The sequence below is a fragment of the Notolepis coatsorum genome (assembly GCF_963971535.1).
Source record: "Notolepis coatsorum genome assembly, chromosome: 6".
Taxonomy (NCBI): domain Eukaryota; kingdom Metazoa; phylum Chordata; class Actinopteri; order Aulopiformes; family Paralepididae; genus Notolepis; species Notolepis coatsorum.
In genome coordinates this window covers 88,402,746-88,428,193 of record NC_140170.1, presented here as the reverse complement: position 1 = coordinate 88,428,193, position 25,448 = coordinate 88,402,746, and the positions used below count along the sequence as shown (strand labels likewise).

General features: G+C 40.7%; 1 protein-coding gene across 3 annotated transcripts in view; it reads right to left on the bottom strand.

The window, feature by feature from the left end:
• The window catches only part of ncoa5 (nuclear receptor coactivator 5), a 57,170-nt gene that overhangs the window by 7,726 nt on the left and 23,996 nt on the right, over positions 1–25,448 (bottom strand). The window contains exons 3-11 of one of the 3 annotated variants that reach the window (XM_084316715.1): positions 18,909–19,170; positions 18,454–18,561; positions 13,156–13,216; positions 11,213–11,554; positions 6,744–6,856; positions 6,447–6,582; positions 6,131–6,351; positions 4,151–4,355; positions 3,249–3,343 (exon numbers count right to left, since the gene is read on the bottom strand). In XM_084316715.1, the coding sequence (XP_084172841.1) occupies positions 3,249–3,343; positions 4,151–4,355; positions 6,131–6,351; positions 6,447–6,582; positions 6,744–6,856; positions 11,213–11,554; positions 13,156–13,216; positions 18,454–18,561; positions 18,909–19,074 (1,447 nt within the window). In that variant the 5' untranslated portion in view covers positions 19,075–19,170. The remainder of the gene's footprint in view (positions 1–3,248; positions 3,344–4,150; positions 4,356–6,130; positions 6,352–6,446; positions 6,583–6,743; positions 6,857–11,212; positions 11,555–13,155; positions 13,217–18,453; positions 18,562–18,908; positions 19,171–25,448) is intronic. The other 2 variants (XM_084316716.1, XM_084316717.1) reach the window with 2 other exon arrangements.

Sequence of the window (25,448 nt, the reverse complement as noted above, 5' to 3'; positions counted from 1 at the left end):
CGATGGTAGATCTCTCCAGCCTTGGAAAAGGGCAAAGTAGATCTCATGCCCAAAAAGGTTGCGTACCCCCGCTCTATCCAATACCATGATGAAGACGGTCTAGCCTTCCAAAACATGTATTAACAATTTGAGTGCCAACGACGAGATTTCAGTGCCAACGACGAGAGATCTCGTTTTTAAATTTTTATTATCGATTTCCATAAATTTTTCATCAATCTAGCCTCACGTTACCAGTGGGGATCTGTCTGAACTCGAACAGGGAAAATACCGCCCCCTATCGTCTCTCTGGATGGTACTGCACCCCTTTGGATTGGATTGAATGAAACGCATGAAGAAAAAAGTCCTGCTTCCACATTTTACTTGTCAGACATGTAACCGGAGACGATCAAAGTCATCGCCCACCACCAGAACAGCGGAAACTGTGTTTCCAGTACCCAGCGTTTGATCAATAAACACAATCGATATTTGGAATGGCGATCAGGAATTGGAATAATCTTTTTGGAGAACATCTGATCTGAGGTAAGGAATCTATTTTACCAGTCTTGGGATAATCAGAGCTATTTTAACCTATATATCAGCGTGTGCCATATGTGTTTATGTGTGTCTGTGCGATCAGGAAATAAGATAACCGATTTTTCAGCCCGCTTCTATAGCGTGCATAAGTACACATATACTATCGATAATCTAGCGTATTTGAAAACGATTCATAAATAGGCCGAAAAATGACAATGTGTTTTGTGTATTCCAGTGTATTCCAGTAAAGGGCGTTTATCACAGAATCTTTATTTTCTTCTGGAACTTTCATAAAACAAGCGTTTTTCAAAATGGTATAAAACGGAAATGAACCGATTAAAAAAACAATCCGTTTCGACAATGTTGACTGCAAACAAGTCATTGATAAGTGACGGCCATATTAGACACAGCCATAATTTAAGATATAATTTATGCGTTCGCAAATATGAGAGCTCTGTCATTGAAGTGGGTGGTGGCACGCAACGGGGGTTCCGGGGCACATTTTTAAATAACAATTTTACCATTATAGTGCAAAAAAATATGTTCCTCCTGCCTCATTACTGTGGTCCTTTTATTTAACAAGTGCGTTTGTTTTCAGGTTTGTATCTTTTATAATGAACCAACTGAGAAAGTGTGTAAATCACTAATAGAACAAAAACAACAAACTGTGTGTGTGTGCACGCGCGCGCTTGTGTAGTGCTCCTTGAATGAGATCACAACACACACACCATTGCATTAATCAGCAGGACAAGAAACTCTGCATACCTGTGTTTCACAATGAAAAGTGCTTTATAAATAAAATGAATTATTATTATTATTGTAAATAACCCCATGAAAGGTTTATTATTTTTATGGGTAATTACCCGCTTCATATTTGTGATGTTACTGGTTTCAGGGTGTGCCTAAAGTGATCAATGTGTTGGGCCGTTTATAGAGATCTATGCCAATTAATGTTTATGTATATCCGGGACTTTTTTTTATAAGAATTGAGAGGCCTACTACGGTATGTGTATATGTGACCTTTATTTTGAAAACAGTGTTGCGACGCAACCTTGTTTACGTTTGCGCTTTTGACAGTGAAATGATCAGTTCAACTTAGCTCGAAGGAAACTCTAATCAAAAAGGTTTAATGGACCTGTATGAGGCTCTTACGGTAGAACTTTGATTGTTTATAGAAGAGGAATGTAATACTATGCAAAACGAGAAATAAACAGTGATTTTACCAGCAGTAAGTTGGAAGCCACTTTCATACGGGGAACAGTGACAATTATTAGTATTATCTTATTTGCATATTGTCTCATTATTAGATAGATAATATAGATGGATAGGTTGATACTTTATTGATCCCCGGAGGGAAATTTAAGTAGACAGTATTTCACGTCCCAATAGTGGGCTACTCACCTAATGCATGGCTGAACTGAACGTTAGAAGTGTGTCCCGGTCAATCATCACTGCCAGGTCCGACTTAATTTAATCGGCTATGGTCTCTTATCATCTCTCCACATCGGACGTGGTTGTCATAAGATGGACTGATATCCGCTCCGTTGTTCTTGCAGAGCAAAATTAGCGGCTTAAACTTATTGAAAGGAAGTTCACATTCAGTTTCGATTGTTCGCTAGGAATTATGGGATTTGGTGTTGGATGTATGGACTCTACGCAGGCGGGACATGGTATTTAATCACACGATAGACTACAACTACCAAGTATATAGCGTGACCCAGATTCACTTCGCACACAAATCTTTTTTCCCCACACGGGCTATCGCAGTAAATTCATTCATTGCCGACAGATTTATTCATAGCACCGGCGTGACATTATGTCGCACTGTACAGCCCTGGTTGTAGGCTAATGTTATACTATTTTTTTTAATTCATTTAGGAGTGAAATGCAAATGAAGGGTTGAAATCACTACTCGCAAGGTTGCCCCCAAATATTATTTACCACTCGCACGGGCCAAATTAAAGGGCAATTTGCGATCATCTCGTCGCAGTGTACAGCCCTGAGGGCCATGGCTAAGAGAATAGTCAAAGACTCTAGTCACCCAAACAACTGCCTCTTTGAACTGCTGCGGTCAGGCAAGCGCTACCGGAGTCTCATGGCCAGTACAGAGAGACTCAGAAGGAGCTTCTATCCCCAGGCCATCAGGATGCTTAATGCTCAATGACACTATGTAACAACCCATCATCTACACTCACGGCACACGCATCCACATGTACACACTCACTTTAAACAAACACTCATCACCTTAACACCCACTTTACTCACTTTAGACACTAAATTATATTTATCCATTATCAAAAGAGATTTGCACTACATTCATACCGCATTTGCACCTTACCCTAAGTTTTGTACCTCATTTCTTCATTGTACCTCACTGTTACCCATTTTACTCTGTATTGTATATTGTATGTATATTGAACATTCCTTTACTTACTTTTTACCTACTTCTTAATAACTTTTTTTTACTGTATGAAGCACACTCAGGGGCTCATACAGAAACAAGCATTTCATCGTACAGTATTCTGTATTTATTGTGATAAATAATAACCAAACTTGAATCCAGGTGTGCAGTTTTTCTACTACTATAAATGCATTTCTTAATCACCACAGCTCCTGCAAATGTACTTTGGCATGTATTTTTTTTTATTTGCAATGAATCACAGTAATCATGTGATTACCAAAATATTTATTTTTTTATAATTTTACAGCACTAGAAACAAGTAAAATATGTTTACCTGGATGAGGGTTACCACCACTGCTTCGCATCAAACGTTCCCTCTTATCCTTCAGGTAGGTAGAAAGACTATCCAGTTCTTCTGGCGTTACAAACCTACCGGGGGGGGGGGGCAATAAAGATTATGGACCTCTATGAAACTATAATAATACCACTTCAGCAGTAAAAATGAAAAGGTTAAATAAAGGTATATATTGAGGTTCAACTTAAACAGTATAAAGGCCAGTTGCATTTTAAGAGTGATCTAAGCCTTAGACTGGTCTGAAATCTGTTTTTATGCAACATAGTGTCTTTTTCAGACTGATCTAACTAAGACCAGTCTAAACCTCAACAGTCAAAAAAAAATATATATATAAATCTTTTAACATTTAGAGACAGATTTGCCATTTTCCTTTAGTACATACATGTATGCTTTGTTATCGTTTAAGAATGCAGCTAGCTGACTTTGTCACCTATAGATCTAGCTAGCTATAATTCACCAGCTAATTTCCATGTCTAAAACAAGATTTTTGCTTATCAAAGACTAAACTGTCTATGCACTAAAATGTGCTTATATGGGAGTAACTATGGTGTATTTTGTAAATATTATATTTGTTCATCCCTTAAAGATGCTATCATTAAAGTCGGCTATGATTTTTATGTCTTAATTTACCTACAATTCTGAGCATATCTGACTGACTAAGTCTTAGGTTAGCAACTATTAAGTAAGTTCAATTGGTATATTTAGATGTCTACAGCAAGTCTGACTAAAAGTTGGATTTAAATCTCAAGTCTGTCCATTTTAATGCAACTGGCCCCAAAGCTCCCATTTTTAACTTGTTAATCAGGAGCCCGGGACACCCCGGATATATAAGCAATGTCATCTCTCCCCATAAGGACAGAAAGACACACAAATGTAGTTACTTGTTTTCCGACAGCAGCGTGATGGTGGTCAGCAGAGACATGGGGTGGCTCTCTCGGTCAGGCTCCCTGAGGAGCACGTCATCAGCCATCTTGGCAGCCTTACTGGTGATTTCCTCGCGCTCCTTTTCACGGTGTTCCACTTTGTAGGAATCATAGTTGTGGGACACCAGGACCATGGCGTCCTGCATTGGCATGTTCCGATGCTCTACGGTGAAGACGTACAGAGGAACGTTAACCTCTTAAGCCAGACAGGTCCGGTACCGGCCCCAAAATGACACCACGTCATAAATCAATCTCTCTAAACTGTATGACATAATGTTGTGTTTTTTTCTCCAAATGTATCCAAGAGTAAAAACCATAATCCTGTCAAAACAGCAGTCCGTGTATATTTTCAACAATAAGTTTGTTTACCAATAGGGTAAAGTGTTAGTGAGATTTTAGTTTATGGGATGCGTTTGTAATTTAGCAAATATCCGCCATTTTGAATTAGTGGCGCATCGCCAAATGTAGTCATATGAGGAGAGGGCATCCAGAGCTCTCAATGAACGTTGAAATTTAGAAAAACTACCTTTCCCAGCCAAGTTTAGGTTACTGCAAGCAAATTACTTCTGTATGATTTCTTTTTTTTTCTCTTATTTCTCAGGATTCTCTATCACAAAACTGAATGTTATTGGCATAGATTGGTGCGCAGTTAGTGAGTCTACCTTCTGTGAACATTTAGCAACAATCCCTGTTGAAATCCGATCCAAAATGACGGAGCCATATCCATTATAAGAATGGAACTGTACATACAGTAGATTTCATTCACGGTTCTTCAGTGCATGTCTGGAGATACTAAATCCAAATTGAAATCTGCCATTTGAAAGAGGAGATTTGGCCCGAACCAGAGATGTGCGAGTTGGCTATAATAAGGTAAGTTATAGGCCTGGTATTCTATAATAATATTTCAAATTGCATTTGTCCGGATGGCAGAATTCAGTAATGTATCTACAAAACCTTCTGTTTAATCATCTTCCCTTTATTCATTTGCTTAGATTTTACACATGATCTCAAGAAGGTGCTGAACAAGCTCAGTGGCAGTTTATCATATCTGGTCATTTTTAGCATGGTGTTATTCACCGTCAAAGATGCAAATAAAAATCATAATTTATATTCTCCTTCGTTTCATTACAATTTACTCAAGCCTAGTAACAGACACAATACTTCTGACACTGGGAATACATTCCATGAGATCCATAGATGTCCCTAGATACCAAGAACATGCAAATGGACCTTGTAGAAGTGGAGCAATCTTCCATTTACTTAGGTATGTATTTTAGGCGGATTTTCAGAAAACAGGACTAGGGCTTAACAGGTTAACTTAAGCGGGGGGGAAAAATAAAAAAGCGTACTGGTCTAGACAGTCTAATATTTAGTGACTTAGAATATACTTTTTGGACAGTATGAGGTTAGGGGGAGAGCCTCTGACTTCGCCCAATTTGGAAAATGATCAATATTATCTAGAAATGCTGGGATTTTTCTTCAAATAATGGCAAGAGATATTCTGCATAACATTGGAAGAACTCTGCCGTAAATCCTTCTTGGCCAGGAGATTTACCTGCTGGCAAGGCCTTGATTGTGTCAATAATTTATTGTGATATAGAATCTAGCTCCCCCTGTTGTTCAGCACTCAACTTAGGGAGATCTCAAGTCAAGTCAAGAGTTTTATTTGTCACGGCATACAAGCATAGTGAAATGCGGGGGGTCTTGCCCGCAACGATTGTGCAATAATACAATAATGCAATAATACATTATTGCAGATCTTGCTTATCAAGAAAGGATGTTATCTCTCCATCGGTGGCAGAGCATTCAGATGTGGCTAAGCATGATCATTAGAGATTCAGTCATAATTATTATGATCACTTTGAGTCTCCATCTTTATGCAGTGGAAGTGTATGAGCAGTTTTCCCCAAACTTTGCTTCTGAAAAGAAACATCTTACCCTGTGGCGTGCCAAACAGGATGTTGACCGTGCAGGAGCGGTGCACCTGGTGCTGTTGGGTGATGATGATGGCGAAGGGGGTGCGGGCCCGGCCCACGTCCTCCAGAGCCTGAGTCAGCGACACCTCCGTGTTGAGGAAGATCAGGTCCACCACCATGCCCAGATCGCGCACCTTCCGCCCGACTGTCTCCGCATACTCCCTACTGTAAGGCACACAGGGGCTAAATGAGGTGAAAACATGGTCTAATCCCATGCGCTGTGGTTGAAATTGCATGTGTTGATCCACTGGCCTGTATACGACAGAGAGGGGACCTACTTCTGCGACTTGTTGATGACGATAACAGAGCAGTCAACAGGACGGTCTGTGTCGTAGCGTCGCTGGAGCTCTTCATAGTACTGCCGGTACAGATCATTACGCCGCCGCTCTTCTGGTCTCATCCGATCTTCTGAAGCTGGGAAGAGGGAAGAGAGGGTGTTCTTGTGATGTGAAGATGTTTACTGCTTATGATAACACCTCAAACACGTATCAAGGGTTTGACTAGCCTGTTCGTGCCAGGATGAAATGGGAAAACATCTTTTGATAAAGATGACAAAGCCTCAGCAGATCATGTACCTTCTGGTTCTCTGCGTCCATTCCATGGCTCTCTGAAACGGTCGTCCTTCTTCCGGTAGTAGTCATCTGCGGCTGCGGCGCCCTCGCTGCGGTAGAATCGTTCATAGTCATCCCTATAATATATAATTGAAGACTCCATGAAATAAAATAAAAATACAAAAATTACTAGCCAGGTGTACTAAACAAGAAACTAGTAATAAATAAACAAAAATTGACAAATCCTTACTAAATTATTTAGTGGTAAAACTGTGTACCTGACCCGTCATGCACCGGGGGCATATATATATATATATGTGTGTTTTATTTTTTATATAAATACTCCCATTACCACCTGCAGTCATATAGACCATGATGGAATGAAGGTCCTGCTGTAACCCTTTGAGACACTTATTTTTGTCTTTTTTAGGAGGGGGTGGGGGGATCTTTAGGGGAGATAACATTTAACAGGTAAAACCTAAATGCCACATAGAAGTAGTGACATCATCTGAAAGCTGGGAACCTGAAGATTAATTTGAGATGCAGCTCAGCACTGTGTGGTCAAGTTTTTCCAGTCATACATTTTAAAAACAAACATTGTTTTGTTTGGATCTCCTCTCCCCCTATGTTGCGCCTAGATATCTTAGGTCCTCCAATGACTCTTCTGGTGGTCCCTTCATCTAGGGCCTAGGCTGAAGACTAAATGGACAACCGGGCCTTTGCATTTGCTGCCCCAAAGCTGTGGAATGGCCTTCCTCCCAACATAAGATGCGCTCCCTCCCATTCTGCCTTTAAATCCAGGTTAAAAACCTACCCGTTTACCCAGGCCTTTTAGCTTTTAAACTGGGCGTAGTCTGGATAATGTCACACCTACCCCTTTTAATGTTGTGCATACATTTTTTTTTAAATCTTATTTTTGTTGTTATATTTGGCGTATTTGTATTGCTTTTTTATTATTATTTATTATTATATTTTATTTTTTATAGTGCAATTTATATGTACAGCACTTGGCGAAACTACAGTTGTGCTTTAGAAATAACTTGCTTACTAACTATCAAACACTATGCTAGCAAGCCTCTCTGCCGATAACCTGCCTACGGGTGAATAGGATAGTATCCGACAGTAGGGGTGGGAATCACCAGTTTCATCACGATACGATATCGATTATATGGACAACGATACGATATTTGCCGATATCACAAAGTCTGCCACCATACGATACGATTCAGGTGCCTGCGATCGATACGAGATTATATCATATGCCCATTTAACACCATCAGTAGCATTTATATCAACTCAAAAAAGGCAACGAAAATATCATGACATTTTTATTTTTGAGCTATTCCAGACACTTAAAATAAAAACAATATTGTTTTTAATACAAATAGACCTCATGTTCAGTGTAAAGACAACACAACCTAGGGGGATACACATGTATATAGGAGACACACACATACGTAGCTGAGACGCACATATATATACACATCTGAGATATACACTCACATAGGGGGCAGAGGCACACATGGATACGAAACACACACAAGAGATAGGAGTACAGTCACATACCAGGAAGATGCACACACACACATATGAGGCATGTACACATGCTTACGTGATACACGTACCCACATACATGTGTCGGAGACATGCGTGCATGCATGTTATCATGCACAACTGCATATGTCTGGGGCGCTTTCTCTCACATGCAATATGGAGAAGGGTGGCATCCCGATAGAGGATGCAGCACATACCTGCTCGAAGGTAGTTCGGTCTACATGCAAGGTATATATATCAGGAATGTATACGCATAATGTATAGTATAGTATGTTTCTTTTTTCGTAAGTATTTTTTTATTTTCCATGTCAGTTATTAATGTATTTGTATGAGTCCTTTACATGTTTTGTATGTTCTTACAAAAAAGAAAAAGGCAAATCCTGGAAATTGAATATGATGATGTGGAAAGAGATGTTTGGAATGTTGGAGATTTGTGCAAAAAAAAAAAAAAAAAAAAAAAAAAAGACAACACAACCTAAAAACCCCTCCCTACCTCCCTCCCCCAAACCGTTTCTACAACCATTATTTTTATGTTGCATGACCATGTATTATTAGGCCTGTACCGAATGCTTCGAAGCTTCGATCATAATGTTGACATTCAAATTCTAAATCAACATTAGAATATTTTTTTTTATGTTTCATTCTGTTTAAACTAGGGATGTCCGATATTATCGGCCTACCGATATTATCGGCCGATAGTCATTAAAATGTGATGTCGGAAAATATCGGTATCGGTTTTCATTTTTCTTTTACATTTCTATAACCTTTATTTACCCAGGCAAGCAAGTAAGAACATAGTATTGCATCCATAGCTATAATATAGAATATTAGTGATGCACGATAATATCGGCTGCCGATATAATATAGTCTGATATGGGCGTTTTTTTTTCTTTTTTTTTTTTAACACATCGGTATCGGGCCGATATGGGCCCATATAAAAAAAATATAAATACCGTAATTTTTTTTTTTTTTTACATGTATTTATTTATTAGTATTATTATTTTTTTTTTTACTTAATTTTTTAGCGTTTATCGCTTTTCTGGTCAAGCATGACCGACAGATACAGGGTGAAACGGGATATAGATCAGGGGAAGACATTCTGGCAAATGACGGCGGGTCCGGGAATCGAACTCGGAGTCCACCAGATCGGTGACGCAGCACGGTTTTCCACGACGCAGAAATAGCGCCGAGATATGCAGTGAGCTACTGGAGCTCCCCTATTATTATTTTGTATCTTATGTTGTGGGACTTGTACAGCACTTGGTAAACTTTGTTGTTTTTAAATGTGCTCTAAAGTGGATTGGATTAATTAATTACGTAGCCCCTTTCGTGACTGTGACGCAGCCAACAAAGTTTCACTCGGCTGCGCTGCCTGGGTGCAGTGGGGCTGCTCTCACAGCTAACGACATGACATTACATAATTATGTTGCAACCTTCGTCTATCAAGCAAACAATTATATAAATATTTATATGTAGTTGATAGAGACAAAAGCAGAATTCGACTTAATTAAGCACGTTTTATTAAGACATATTTTTATATGGGTCGGGACACTTTAAAAAAGCAGCACAATTAGGCCTGTCACGATAACAAATTTTGCTGGGCGATTAATTGTCCCAGAAATTATTGCGATAAGCGATGAGAAATGTATTTCCCAAAAGTTTTCAATTAACGGCCAGAATAGCAATATTAATATCTGTTATCGGCCACAATTTTCACATCGGTGCATCACTATAGAATATAGTCATAGCCCTGCAACAGCGTGGCAGCCAATGAGTTAAAAAGTTGTTAATACATTTTTTTTTATCATTTAATCAGATTAATCACTTTATTCAAATTGAGGATTTAGTTTGAGGATATTAAAAAATATATATGGGCGGCTACGTGGCGTAGTGGGCAAGGCGCTCGCCACGAATGACGGAGACGCTGGGCTTGCCTGTTCGAGCCCAGCGCTCCACATTGCTTTCAGTTTAGCTGGTCGTTCATACTAATACACATTGGCCGTATTAGGGGGTGGGAAACTGATGGGAGGGGATCGGGCGTTGTGGACAGCGACTCCTACAGGTCGGTTGGTGTGCCTGCGCAATAGAATCAGGAAGTGTCGGGGGCAGCGTGAGCCTCCCACGCGTTACTCCTCGCCACTGAGAGATCGAGTTGCGCAGGTGAAAAGATGCGACTGCTGTTACCTCAAGTACCGGAGGGGACTTGTGCTATGTATGACTTAGTCCACATTGCAGCCGGCTTGTGGGAGGCAAGAAACAGCGTTCGTGACAGGGGAGGGTTGAATTGGATGATACGAAATTGGGATGGGAGAAAATATAGAAAATGGGAGAAGTGGATAAAAAAATATATATATATTTTTTCTTCTTTGGATTACGTCATAAAATATGACGACAGACATTCGAAGCTTCGTTCGAATACTTCAATAGAAGTTTTGAATGTTAAAAAATGGCATTCGGTACAGCCCTATGTATTATATTTTTTACGTTTAAATAACATTATCTGTCTATCCTCAGTAAATACTATCAAACTCCTCTGACCTCATCTGGTATTTCCAAAGACCAAAGATCATGGGACGAGAACACACACAGAAAGGGACATTGAATGCAGAGAGTGAGAGGCCCCCCCTCCCCTTCCTCACTAATAGAACTCCGCTGTGCTCAGAGGCAACTTAGCGGATATGAGACCCGCCATGGGATTTTCAAAATAAGAGTATTGATATGAACCGATCTTTTTACGTTGCAGCGATCCTATTGGATCATTGATAATTAGATCGATGTATCGATCTGGATCGGTGCATCGTCCCACCCCTATCTGACGGCATGTGGCAGAGCTTTCAATATGTATACCGACCTGACGGGGAGCAGACATATATCCCACATTTACCAACATATATATTACGGGGGTCTGTGGCATGAACTGATGGGAGATCGGTAATCACCTGTATGGAGGAGGATCCCTGGCGTGGGGATCGCTCCGTGGCTCTCGTGGCGCTCCCCGTGGCTCTCCCCGTGGCTCTCCCCGTGGCTCTCCCCGTGGCTCTCCCCGTGGCTCTCCCCGTGGCTCTCTGGGGTCTTTCTCTCTGCTCTCCGAGCCACGGTAGCGGCCGTCATGCTCGCGGGGATGGGGGTGGGGGCCGGGCCTCGGCTCCCGACTTGGCTCCCTCGCCTCGCGGTTGTCCCGGGGTTCGCGTCCATCACGCCCATATCCGGGCGAGCGTGAGCGGGAACGGGGGCGAATCTCCCTGCCTTCCCTGCCTTCTGCGAAGGTGTTATAAGGAATCCTGGGGGGAACAAACGTAAATTAGTGTGAGGACAAGCAGGGTTAAGTTGCACTAATCAAAGAATGACATAATACTGGAGAAATGGGAAAATCTGGACTCATTTTGAACACAAGAGGCAGAGATGACCAAAGCCAGTGAGCATTTTGGCTACATTTGGCATTTCCCACATGGTAAAACCGATCAAATATTTGTGTCTTGAGAAAACGTGGTGTATTATTTTTTTATTCATGATGGTACTTGGAGCAACACAGAAACCCTTGACGTCCAACATGGGAGCGCTCAACAAATGCTACCAGTTCCATCCCAGCAAAGAGGTGTTGGTGAATATTGGCCGATGTCCAGTGATCCAAGTACACAAAATCTCCCTTGTTGACAACCATTTCAGTGACTCAAAATTCATTTTGAGCTCAGAAACACGCAAGTGTGTCATAATTTGACCATTGTTTCTATAACAGTTTTTCTTTTTATGAAATGCTAGCAAAATTAATACAAGATGACTAGCACTCCATCACCAGCACAGAACAGAACAGTCTGTGGTTTAACTGGTGAAGCACATCTTGAAGCTGCATTATGGAAGATTGGCCCCTTGTGGCCATGAGGTAATTCACCTTGTTTAAACATGGCAGATAAATGACCACAAATACATTTATTCAAGCAAGGTAACTTCGGCACTGTTTGGGCATTTGTGTGCCTTTTATGCTCTAGAAATTAGACTAGCATTTAATAATTTCACACCACTGGTTGCACAACTCAGCCCAAATCTGATTGTGATTTAGACCGCTAAAGGGGCAATATTTTTTCATGAAAAAGTTCCATAGTGCAGGTTTAAGTACCATTTGTAAATTTAAGACAAATACATTTGCTCATGTCATTTATTACAGTTTTCTTTTTATCCAAAAATAAAACATATAGCACATTTAACATAAAGACTGGATTTTCAATAGTTTGTTACTTCTGAACTGCTGGCCATTTTACTGAAACTAGAAATAATGATTTCTAAAAGCAAATATTTTTTCTTTGCTGTGTAAACAGACAATTTCACAATTCGTGATTGTCTAGATTTTACAACTAGTTGTATAATCTGCTGCTCGCCCCAAAACTAAAACCAACTAATTTACAGGAGGGAAATCATTGTCACACACATTAGTTTGCACAACAAAGTACATTTTACTAGGCAAATTAAAATGTCTTCAACCATTGTAGAAAAGGAAGTTTCTTACAATGCAATCACTTACCAATTCACTGTTGTCAAACGCAGAGGTAAAAATGACGCATAACAGGCACCAATTTTAAAGGACGCAGAACAGCAGAAATCACGCAAAGAACACAAGAGTGAAGAGAAGAAAAATTGTGAAGTAAACATCTTTGAGAAACAAAGACACTTGGAATAACATTCACACAGTTCTTTGTTTTATTTTGACAAATCGTGAAATTTTAAATAAGGCGAAAATTGACCACAAACAAAAACGAAAAAACGATAGCGCCGATTCCGTCAAAATGCTTGAACCCCTGGTGGAAATGACTGCAGAAAAAATACGCTTTTTTTAACAAGAGTATCTGGGACGTTGGTAGTTCTTCACACCAATTACGCGTTACTTTACCTTCGTGGAGGGCTCCGGGGTTTAGCTTGTGACTGTCGTCGCTCCGTTGCCATATTTACATCTGAAAATAAAACAATCCAAACGTTCAACATAACAGTAAAAGACAACTATCTGACTCAAGAGTACGTTTTACGTCAAATGGAGGGGGCGCCGTGAACACTTCCACAATCCAAAATGAAACTTGAGCTCCAAAATTCCAAGTATGAAAATGCAAATTGGACGAGGTGATAAAATGCTGCATACGGTTAGAAGTCATCTCTGCAGAGCCGTGTGGAAGAGAAAATTTGCTAAAAATGCGATACAATTTATCTTCGATATCTTCGATAGCTGCCTTTATATTAATAATAGCTGACTTTAATACATTTGATTTACAATACAATTAACCAACTACATTATTAATCGTTGGGCTGAAACAAGTTTATCCTGCATTGAGTTACCAGAACAAAGATGTGCCATGGCTTCAATATAAATAAATAAATAAAATTATATTTTACATTTACTGCCAAAAAATATCTACCGGTAGTCAACATATATCTGCTGGGTTGTACAGAGGGATGCATGTTTAGGTATACACAATATATCAGTGTTTCCCCCGAAAAAAAAATTCAGCAGCGGTGCTGTGCCTCTTTGGGGGTCCGGGGGCATGCATCAATCTGGTGCACTTTGAGAGCAAAATAAAGAGGCTGCATTCAGCAGCTGTGCCGCTGCTGAATGCATATAGGGGAAACACTGTATATATAATATAATATTCCAATTTGTTTAAAAAACCCAATGACAACCCAAAACCCATCCAACCAAATTTCATAAACTGCTTCTAAGATTAATTCAAAAAGCGTTGGCACAATTCAATCTTGTATTCATTTATTATTATAGTTATTTTTACATAAAAAAGTGCAGTGGGTCTACAACAAGATTGTTCAGTCTGGTGTAGGTTAATGTAAAATGTAACCCTCAGTGAGTCTTGGTAATCTGATCTCTAATTAATATCAAGTTATGTAATACAACCCACATTGTAACGTACATAAGGCTTATAGGTGTATGTTTGAGAGTATATTTAGTTTGGTCAGTTGTAATAGGGCCCAGAGAAATGTACAAGTCCATTGAGATAATCAACTAATGTCATTCGCAGATAATGGTATACCTTGAGTGATGATTAGCACTAACATGGAGACTTTGCAAAAGTACTTTAAATGGTTATATTTGCACTAGACTTAGGATAAGAAGTAATGTACGCCAAAACCCAAAAATGTGATTGGCCTACAGATTAACAATTTTGTAAATTCAGTGTGGCTCTTCACCATGAAAGAGTCTACTCCTTGATAGGGATGGGAATTGAGAATATGTACCAAATTGTCCAGTCTATCAGAACCGCATGTCTCCGTGCTTATAAATTCCTTTTATCGATGCCGGCATGTTTCTCTGATAGTTGCGCCTCTGGAAACTTGCGACAAGAAGTTATGGTAGAGAGTAAGACACGGTCCAAACAGTAGCTTCGTTTCACAAAGATAGATGACAAATTGTGATGTCTGTAAAATGATAATTTCCCAATGATATGCTTTATGAATATTTCACACGGTTTCAATCCTCGCTTGCCGCAATAACAATAACAGTTGCGCTTTCTCGCCTGCACTCACTCCGATAGCGACACACACACACAAGTAACATTGAAAGGATTCTCCTGCCTGCTTTGTAGGGCTGTATATTGGCAAGAATCTGGCAATATGATACGCATCACAATACAGGGAGTACGATTCAATATATTGTATATACGTATACTGCAAGCAAGGAGATAGAGATAAAAACAAAACTCCATATGCATAGAATCCAGCACGAAGGGGTGTTATGATAGACAAAGTGGGCATACTCTCATCTGACATTACCATGGTGGAATCCTTGCCATAAATATAAAGCATTAAACTGGTGCAATAAGATATCTTGGCATCTGAACGGTTTTAGCAAAACATTTTAAAAGTGCTATAATCAACGAGACATGCTAGCCGTCCTCCACAGCATACAATTGGTCATTTCAACTATTTTACTGTAACTACCACCTCTATGTTGGAAAGAAACTGTCTGGAAAATGCCTTATGGATAACATACCTAGCCTACTATAGAATTAGTTTTCATGCAATATAGTTGTTTTAAAATGTCAGCAATGTCAACAGAATAGCCTATATTTTTAGGACAATATACTAAATGACGTAGAAGACTGAAAAGGAAAAACCTTTTGTCCACACAGAAGATTCAGGAATCGATAAAGAACCGAGACAGATCAGCAGAATCATTACTGGCATTGGTATCAATAAAACCTTATCAATTCCCATCCCTTGAGAGTCACATGCGACTGATACTTTCCAAAGGAATAGCCATCTTTCATAGCCTCGCAAGTCATGAAAACACACAAACAACATGTGACACTTTCCTGACTTGTGAGGCTACATCTTTCATGCAAAGAACAAAAAGCATCTTCATCGACAGATGTCATAAACTGTTCCTCCAATTATCAGCATTGACAATTAACTCATTGACTGCCACGCTGTTTTCACATCTTTAATATCTGGCACCAGCATTTCAGACCGTTTTAACGATGTTTGTAGATCGTATATTCTATATTATAGCTATCGTGACATACTATGGCTCATTTGAAATGCTTATATGTATACTACCAACAGGGAACAAACAGTTTATTTCTACATACATCCGTTCCTGTGCACCCCCTGGCTAAAGAGTGCCCAGTTTAAGAAAAATCCATGGTAATTTTCTAGAAAGCGCGATATTACGTGTTTTGTGTGCAGCATGCACATTTCGTGCTTGTTGCTCGACACAAATACATTTCCAGGTAAAGGGCCAATGCCTCATGTTGATACATAGATTGTTCTATTCACAAAACCACGATGGGTATTCTTACCCGCTTCTCGACTTGGCATCCATTCCAGCTCTCCGGTAATCTCGCCGTCTGTGTCGTTATCGCTGAACTAGGGCTGGGCGATATAACGATAATTATCGCGATATATTTTAATAATTGACCTGCAACAGGGCAGTTTTAAAACCAGAGACAGTGGACACACTTGTCTTTCTTGCCTGCAACTTAAAGTAATGGATTTGCAAATGACAATACTGACCAAATTGAGATTTATTTTTCTCGTCCATTTATTTTTGTTTGCTTTCTAATTTAAAATACAGTTTGAAACCGTCTGTACACAGTAGGCTATGTGTGCTAGCAGAGCTAGACTCCAGTCACGAGTCACGGTGCACATGTGCAGTGGTTTGTCCACCAAAAAAGCACCAAAAAATAGAAAAGAAACTAGCAGAGCCAGAACTGTTCAACTCCCCTGGAGCCACAGCCAGCAGAGAAGCCGGTTTACTTTCGCTTTCAAACCAGCTGCAGCCTGAGAACTGGTGTGAGGGGATGTAACACTAAAGATGGCGGCAACTAGGCTTGGGCGGTATCATTTTTTTCATACAGTCATACCTTGATGACCTAATACCCCGGTATACGGTATATGACGGTATGACTTTCATTTTCATCAGCGGGGGGGGGGGGGGGGGGGGGTGGCAACCCGTGTTACCAAGTAAACAAAAAACAAATCACGGATCACGGAGATGGCCAGTTAGCCCGCAGCATCCTAGTACTACTAACGTTAGCTCTCAGAATGGTAGCCAGAAGCCCACAGCACCCTAGTACTAGTAACGTTAGTATTGTGTATTCAAAAACGCAACGGACTGCGACATAACGTTTGACTGTTTATTTGCTTGTTCCACCAGAGCACAACAACACACACTCTCGTTACCACAGCGCTTTACGGTATTTTCACAGCACTGTCGCAACATTACCGTAAAGTGTGAACGCCGTTGTGATCCACATACACAACAGTTAGCTCTCAGAATAGCCAGTTAGCCCGCAGCACCAGCAACAGTAAGCGTGTCTCATTTAATTCCCACCACTGAAGCGCCTGAAGCGGGGTTTCCCCTCCTCCTCCTCCTCCTCCTGTGTGTAGAAGACAACCAGCTCTGCGGCTCGCTCCACTAGTGAGGACTGGTCTCGCCCTCTGCTGGCGCGTGTGTGCACTACAACGAACCACTGTCAAAACTCTGTTTCAGTGTAATATAAACTGAAATGCATCCGTGATTTTGACAGTATTGATTTTCAATACCGTCGGGATTTCTAAATACCCTGGTATACCGTAATACCGTCATACCGCCCAAGCCTAGCGGCAATGACAAAGAATAAATATAAATCCGTTGTAAAAAAAAATATATATATAATAATGTTTATACTTATAACAATATCGATAATATCGAACATCGAGTGATATGATATTGTTATCGATATGTACTGTTATCGCAATATCATTTTTGGCCATATCGCCCAGCCCTACGCTGAACATTTCAGTGAAATATTCTGGCTCTGGAGTGCTCTGGCGACTACTGGGGCGCGGTGAACAGATAACGTTACATCCTCGGCCGGTTTGACTTTAGTATATTTATGATTTACCAGAAATGCCGAGTCTGGTGAAAACGCACCTTATGGATGGATCATCACCTTTTTTCCCTCTTCATAATAATCTCAAATAGTTCGCTACACAAGATCGCCATTGCCGAGTCAGTTTGCGGCCCGAATGCAAATCCCACACAGGAAACTAGTCGCTAGTCACCAGTTCTGCGGCCCGCTTCTGCTTTCGATCCCTCGCCTCGTACGAGGTCTCCTTTTCCCGGGAGGCAATGTAAACAGACCCGGTGTGTCCGGAGGTCTGACGATGTCGTTCGGTCCATCGAAAAATATGGAAATATCCAGTGATCAGACATGTGAACCAATGTCCAGTAGCTCTCGTCCCGTGTAGAAAAGGGTCAGAGCAAATATACTGGGCAAATAGACTGAACATGACATGCAAATAATAGTTGATTGATCAAGTGCCGACCTCCTAGCTTAAACATTTACTCAAAAGGTAGGCGAGACTGCCACCTATCGGGATTCGATCGTCATTTATTTCAATTGTAATTATCTCAGAGTTACCAGGATCACACACAAGGTCCGGGGGACTGTTTAGTATCATAATAAAACTAGTATACTCGTTTTTGGCGTTTAATGCACAGGCGTTTTTGGCAGTCAATGAGTTAAGGCAAACAGTCCTGTATCGGCAGGGCCCTAGTTTGTACGCTACATTGTGTTTGTTGAGTCATATGTATGTATGCATGTATGTATGCATTTATATGCTTACACTTCCTTAAGAGAGATAATACCATGTACTAGTATGACATCTTTGACTGGGCAGTCACATCTATGGCAGTAAGTCTTACCTATTTTATAACCTTTATATAAATGACCCTTTTGTCCCGACTTTGCAGCTTCGGCTTCCCCAACTTGTTCAAATTGCACAAATCCAAACCCGCGGAACAAGGACACGCCTGGAAGAGGAACATTTCAGGGATATGGTCCACATGTTATCAAGAAAACACTCAGGTCCTAGACGGCTTAAAAATTCACCAAGATAATTCAACACAGATACTTGGGTATCATGTGCACTAATTTCAGATAACAATTAGCTGCAGTTACTGCAATGACAATGTGATACATGCACTCAAGTAATTTTCTTCCTTAAAAAAAAATATATATATATATATATATATATATATATATATATAATATAGGCTGTGGAATACGGTTATGATATACTGATGAAATTGAAGAATGGTCACCAATGAAAATCAACAATTAAAATTCCTCCCTTGAGGGCAATGTGTCGACTACTAACCGACTATCTTTCCATATGGGTTGAATATGTCTTCCAAATCCGACTTCTTCATATCAGAGGTTGGCAAATTCCCCACAAAAATTCTCCTTTCCAAATCTTTGGGGTCGTGGCTGCTGCATGTGTGTGAAAAGCGGTCTGGTGACTGGCTGTGGGTTCCTCGAGACATGATTAGATCCTGGTTCCCCTCTTCTTACGCCGGAAATGTTTGGGAAAAGTTTGTTTTTCGTTCTTCGCGTGAGTCTTTAAATTGTGGTCGGAGGTCCTGAAAAATTTCAGTGAAGTTACGAAAACAGAAATGCCATGGAAAGGACAAATTGGTTCAGACGATAAGAAACTACCAAATGGTTAGAAGCATCACACAAAGAACATAGACATTTAGATGGTGACAAATCGCAAATAAAAAAAGGAGAGTTCTGACAAAGTCACTCATAACTGTATTCGATGATGGGAGCACCGCTTTCAATGACAAAATCTCTTCCTAAACTAGGGATGCCCCGATCGATCGGCCAGCGATCTGTATCGGCCGATATTCAGTATAAATATGAGATTGGGGAATTCCGATAATGCTTTCTAGTTCCCGATTGCGAAAACCGACCGATGGCGTGAAAAACATGAGCCAATTCTCAGCGGAGTTGGTGTCATTGTCACATGTTAAGTAACCTAAAACATGATGTAGGCGGTGTGGAACTATTACAAAGTGTCTGAGAGATCTGCAATGTATGCCAGGATAAAATACCTTGTGGGGGAAGCAATGTAAAAAGTTTCAACACAACAAATTTAATTAAGACACTTGAAGTCCCATCACCCAGAGGAGCATGGAGAGTTCGTTAAGCTTACAGCGGAGTAAAAAGAAAAAGGCAGATTAAGAACCAAAACGACCGTTAACGCAAACTACTTTAGAGAGCATCCGTGCGTATAACCGTGATAGTCAGAAGTAGAGCTGCCGCGATAACCGCATTACCGCGGTATCGCTGTTGCATCACGCTCACCGCAGAGTTAGGCTGAATACCGCGTCACCGCTGTTTTTTATCATAATAATAAAGTTGGCTTGCGGCTCTGCAGATATACCCTACTCGGTTCCAAGCGACCCTATTGGTCCAGCCTGGCTCTGCGGCTCTGCAGATACCCCCTACTCGACGCGTCACACTTTGTAGCCTCTGAACGAAAACAGAACGCCGCGCCGCCATCTTTACTGCCTCGCTAAGGATGCATTTCATTCAGGATTTGTTTGCGACAGAACCAAGTGCAATAAACTAAAAAGAATGGATTCACTGTGTATTCTGCCTTATTTATTGATGAAACAAAACCGACATCAACCCAATTTACCACCGAGCGGAGAGTTTAGTGTCACAACAAGATCGCTGATGTGTTAAGTTTGTTGTTGTTATTACTACAGTCAGCCGATATACACGAGAGAGGTAACGTTAAACCCGGGTTTGCTTGGTAGAATACACAATGAGAGGTAACGTTAGCGTTGGCAGAATAGACGCAACGAGAGTCTGGTTAATGTTGTTATTGATTGATTGATTGAAACTGTGTTAAACTCTGGCTTGCTGCAAGCCCTCGGACATCTATGCCCACGGAGCTTTCATTCAGTGTACACAAGCGAGCGGCGGCGGCCCCGCCTGCATCCCCATTCCCCACACGGAGACAAACGGAGTAGTAGTACCTGGCTGCAGTGGAAAAGGAACAAAGTACCAGGTGCCTAAAGCGGGTCGAGTCGAGTAGGTACTATGCAGTGGAAAAGCGCCATTAGACTAGAGGCAGGCTATAAGAGTAGACTACCAAAAAAAATAAAAATGCATTCAAACTTTTTTTTTTTTTTGTGCGCACTGTGCGGTAATTACCGCGGCGGTAGGAAATATTTCGCAAATTCGTGCGGTAAGGAAAATATCAATACCGCGGCAGCTCTAGTCAGAAGGCTAAGGCAATCACAAGAAAAGTCATGAAATTCATAGGGCTGGACGAGACCGACTACTCTCTCACATTGAGCGAGCCCCGCTAGTCCGCTACACTCTCCCAGCTTGCTGAAGAGTTGACAAAAACAAGCATTCCGTGAAGACCCACCCTACTCTGCCTTTGATTCGCAGACTGTGGGTGGGGGAATGAGATTGTACCAAAGCAGAGTTGACAAGACACATACAGTGCAGTCGGACATGCAAAGACGCTGCTTGCAGTAGAGAGAGCGGAGAATTTTGACTTGTTGCGTTTGTGGCGATGTCTCAGACAGTTGTGGTTCAGTCCGGATCTGGACCGGAGTCCGGACTTTGAGAATGCCTGTGTTAGACCTACAGTATAATACTGCCAGCTGCTATAACAAAACCTAAAACAAATTTAAAAAATGTATAAAGAAAACAAACAAAACAAACAAAACCAAAAACGATCGGTATCGGCCGATATGGCTCATAGACGATTGGTGGCAAAAAACGTGATCGGGGGCATCCCCATCCTAAATCAAATGTATATTCTGAGAAATAATGGAAAACAGTAGAGGGGCATATCCCCCAATGTTTTGCTAAACGCAAACACAAATTCTGATCCTGAATAAGAAATAACATTGGTAATCGATAACAAGGCAGGTAATCGATAGTATATTTTTCTCATGCCAATATGTGGGGCATTGCACCATGTTCACTTGCATATTATAGTTTCACTGAATTAACAGTGATAATTGAATTAACAACACTCAATGCTGAAATTTATTGTTACAACTGGCAACATTTCAGAACATTTTAGACAGAACATATATCCTACTGTAGTTCAATGAAAGGCAACATTGGGACTTGGAGCACACAAGTGCTCCTAATCGAATGTAAAAAAGTGTGCGTGCATACAAGCGCACCTAATCCAATGTAAATAAGTGTGCATACAAGTGCACCTAATCCAATGTAAATAAATGTGCGTACAATCACACCTAATCCAATGTAAATAAGTGTGCATACAAGCGCACCTAATCCAATGTAAATAAGTGTGCATACAATCACACCTAATCCAATGTAAATAAGTGTGCATACAAGCGCACCTGATCCAATGTAAATAAGTGTGCATACAAGCACACCTAATCCAATGTAAATAAGTGTGCATACAAATCACACCGAATCCAATGTAAATAAGTGTGCATACAATCACACCTAATCCAATGTAAATAAGTGTGCATACAATCACACCTAATACAATGTAAATAAGTGTGCATACAATCACACCTAATCCAATGTAAATAAATGTGCATACAAGCGCACCTACCGTAAATCCTCAAATAGAGGAAGGACCTCCAATAAAGGAGGGGCCTCTTATAATGGACGGGGGTGTTGATGCATTTAGACAAACACAGGCCGGTCTCTAATATAAGGTCGCAAAAAAGTTTATTTTTTTTTCGTGCCGTGATATAGAATGAAATAAACTCTTGCCAATGGAAATCAAGTGCTGCCTCCTGCTACACTGACTACCGTACATTAACGTTTCCCTCTGGTTAGCTTTAGCGCTAGCTAACGTTGTCATAATATCTAACGTTAGATCTGTGGTGTCAGCTGGATGACGTTGACTTCGTTTGCAAACGTTAACATTCGCTATCTATATGGCATTGGCAGACGAGGCTGGCGTTGTCCAGTTGACACATTATAGACCATGATGGCTATGATAACGTTAGTAGCTAAAGCTACTGCATGTCAACAAGTCGATTCGATTGAGGAAGTCGAGAAGGTACCACACGCTAAACCGTCCCCGGACCCCACAACCTAGTATAGACAGTTCCAACTTCAGTGTGTGAATTACGTTAATCCCACAATTACTCAACTGCACTCAATATTTAAATACCAATGCTAGTCTAAATAAATGTAGACAGACAATGTACGTATTAAAAAAAAATTATAATAATGCAATAAAAGTCTGAAAATGAAGGGATTATGTCCATGAGTGTCATTTTTAGAAATTAAGGCCCGCCTCTTATATAAGCCTCTCTAATAAAGGCCTGGTGCTCTTTGCAGCTGAGGTAAATAGAAGACCCGTCCTATATTTGAGGATTTACGGTAATCCAATGTAAATCACACCTAATCCAATGTAAATAAGTGTGCATACAAGCGCACCTAATCCAATGTAAATAAATGTGCATACAAGCGCACATAATCCAATGCAAAGTAGTGTGCCAAATGGAAATGATCAGCAAGTAGGCCTACGTTTTTTTTTTAAGATTGCCATTATTTATTTTTTAACTTGAGGACTGCATATTTTTTTGCAAAGCTTAGCTTTATACTTATATATACTTATATACATGAGCCTGGTCTCGTTTGAAAGATAACATTATTATTATAATTTTTTATCCTCTTTCTCTGATTTTTCTGTTTTCTCCCCATCCCAATTTAGTCATTGTGCCAATCCCCCCCCCCCTGCCCTACCTGGTTGTAGTGTGCATGTTCTCCTACTGGTCGGTACAAGGGAACCCTGAAGTCATCTGCACGCTTCCTCCGACACGCGCGGCGACAGCCAGTGACTCTTTTTTCACTTGGCAGCGAGGACTCTCATTGGTGAAGTGTAACGTGTGGGAGGTCACACTGCCTTCATCAAGTCCTGCCTCTGCTGAGCAAGCGCCCAGACCTGACCTCCACAACGCCAGATTCCCACCCATGACTTGCCCTCCCCCTAACCCAGCCAAACGAGTTAGTATGGCAATCAGCCCAAGCCTCAAGCAATGCTGACTCCGGGAGTCGAGACCGCAGCCTCTTGCATTGGTGACGAGCGCAATCTCCGCTACGCCACCTGACCGCTCGAAAGATAACATTCTGAAGTTACTAATGCAAAAAAGGAAAATCACTTTGTGCTAATGGAATAGAGTAACAGAGGTCTGAACTTGAGTTGAACGCTCACATTTTTCTGTAGTAGTTGCAGGTATAAGCTGGAAAACACTGCGGTTCCATAGCCTGAAGTCTTATGTAGTACAGGTCCAAATTTGGGTCTTTGAGAGACATCAAAGACTAAAACGTTACAAAACCATTTCCACCTCTGTGTTCTGAAGTCTGAATCACTTCTGGTTTTCGCTAGTCAACTTTCACCTAGTTTCCTTGACTTGTGCGCAAGTGCCTGTCCCGGTGTAAGTTATGTGGTTAACATTTCCTTGAAACTGACTTTTTCAACTGTATGGATAGAAACTATTTATTTCCCATTGTACCCAACGTTATTAACTGCCCTTGTTCAGCCTTGGCACCGTTTACTGTCACATTCGTTAATGAGAGCCGACCTCTTTGCAAAGTTTCCTCCACATTAGGAAAGTTAGGCTAGATGTGGTAACATTATATACATGGTCAGAACGTAGGCTCACGTGTTACCTCTTTTTGATAGGCTACAACAATGAGGTGAAGCAAGAGAGAAAGGGAGAGAGAGACCGACTATTAGTCCATGGGCCAGACCAGATATCAGTACACTCAAGGTGACACAACTTACATATACTTTTTTTTAAAGATCTATGTCTGTAGTAGGGGTGGGAATCACCAGTTTCACCACGATACGATACAATATCGATTATTTGGACAACGATACGATATTTGCCGATATCACAAAGTCTGCCACAATACTATACGATTCTATTCAGGTGCCTGCGATCGATATGAGACGATATTATATGCCCATTTAACACAATCAGTAAGATTTATATCAACTCAAAAAAGGCAACGGAAATACCATGATTTTTTTTTAGCTCTTCCACATTTAAATGAAAAACAATCTATTGTTTTTAATACAAAGACCTCCTGTTCACTGTAAAGTGCCACGTTTTGATATATTGAGCTTTAACTTTAAGTTATATTTGTAACCCATTTAACGTTATTAAGCTAACGCTAGCTAATCGTCGGACATAACGTTAGCTCCCTAGGCTACAGTGCAAGCAGGCGCCACGGGCAGTCAGGACAGAAGAGTAGCAGATGCGACGTGGGTAAACAAGCCACAAATTAGGCCTGTCGTAAGACCAAAACACACAGCAGTTTTAATTATTTTACATTACTATTTTGTTACCCGACGGCCACCACATGGCGGACAGACCTCTCAGTGTTACTCGCCAAACCTAAAATCTGCCCGCAATGGTGGGCTCTAATTTCGGGCCCTGGTGGTAGCTGTATTATAATTATCAAGTCATGAAGTATACCCACCCCCTCAGGAAATTGCATTTCAGATGCTGGTGCATATCCTGCTTTAGACTCACGTAGAGGACACCCGTCAATGTTTCACAATATTGTCTTTTTTATCATTTTAAAGGAGACTTTCATTCAAGCTAAGATGTGAATCTTTCTGACCAATATAGAGGTCACTGGAGCTCTTTGAACAGTCAAAAACACAAATTTTTACACAATTTTCACCTAAAATATCTTTTAGCCTTGTGTCATCTAGGAGCAACAGGGACACAAACTACTAAATCTACAACACTCTCAGGACCATAAGGATTCAGGAAATGTATAATATGCCTATTTCTTGTTAGGTTGTTTATAAAACTCCTAAGTGGTTCCTTGTCTCATTGTGGTGTCCTTTATATGTATGATAAAGACAGACCACTTTGTG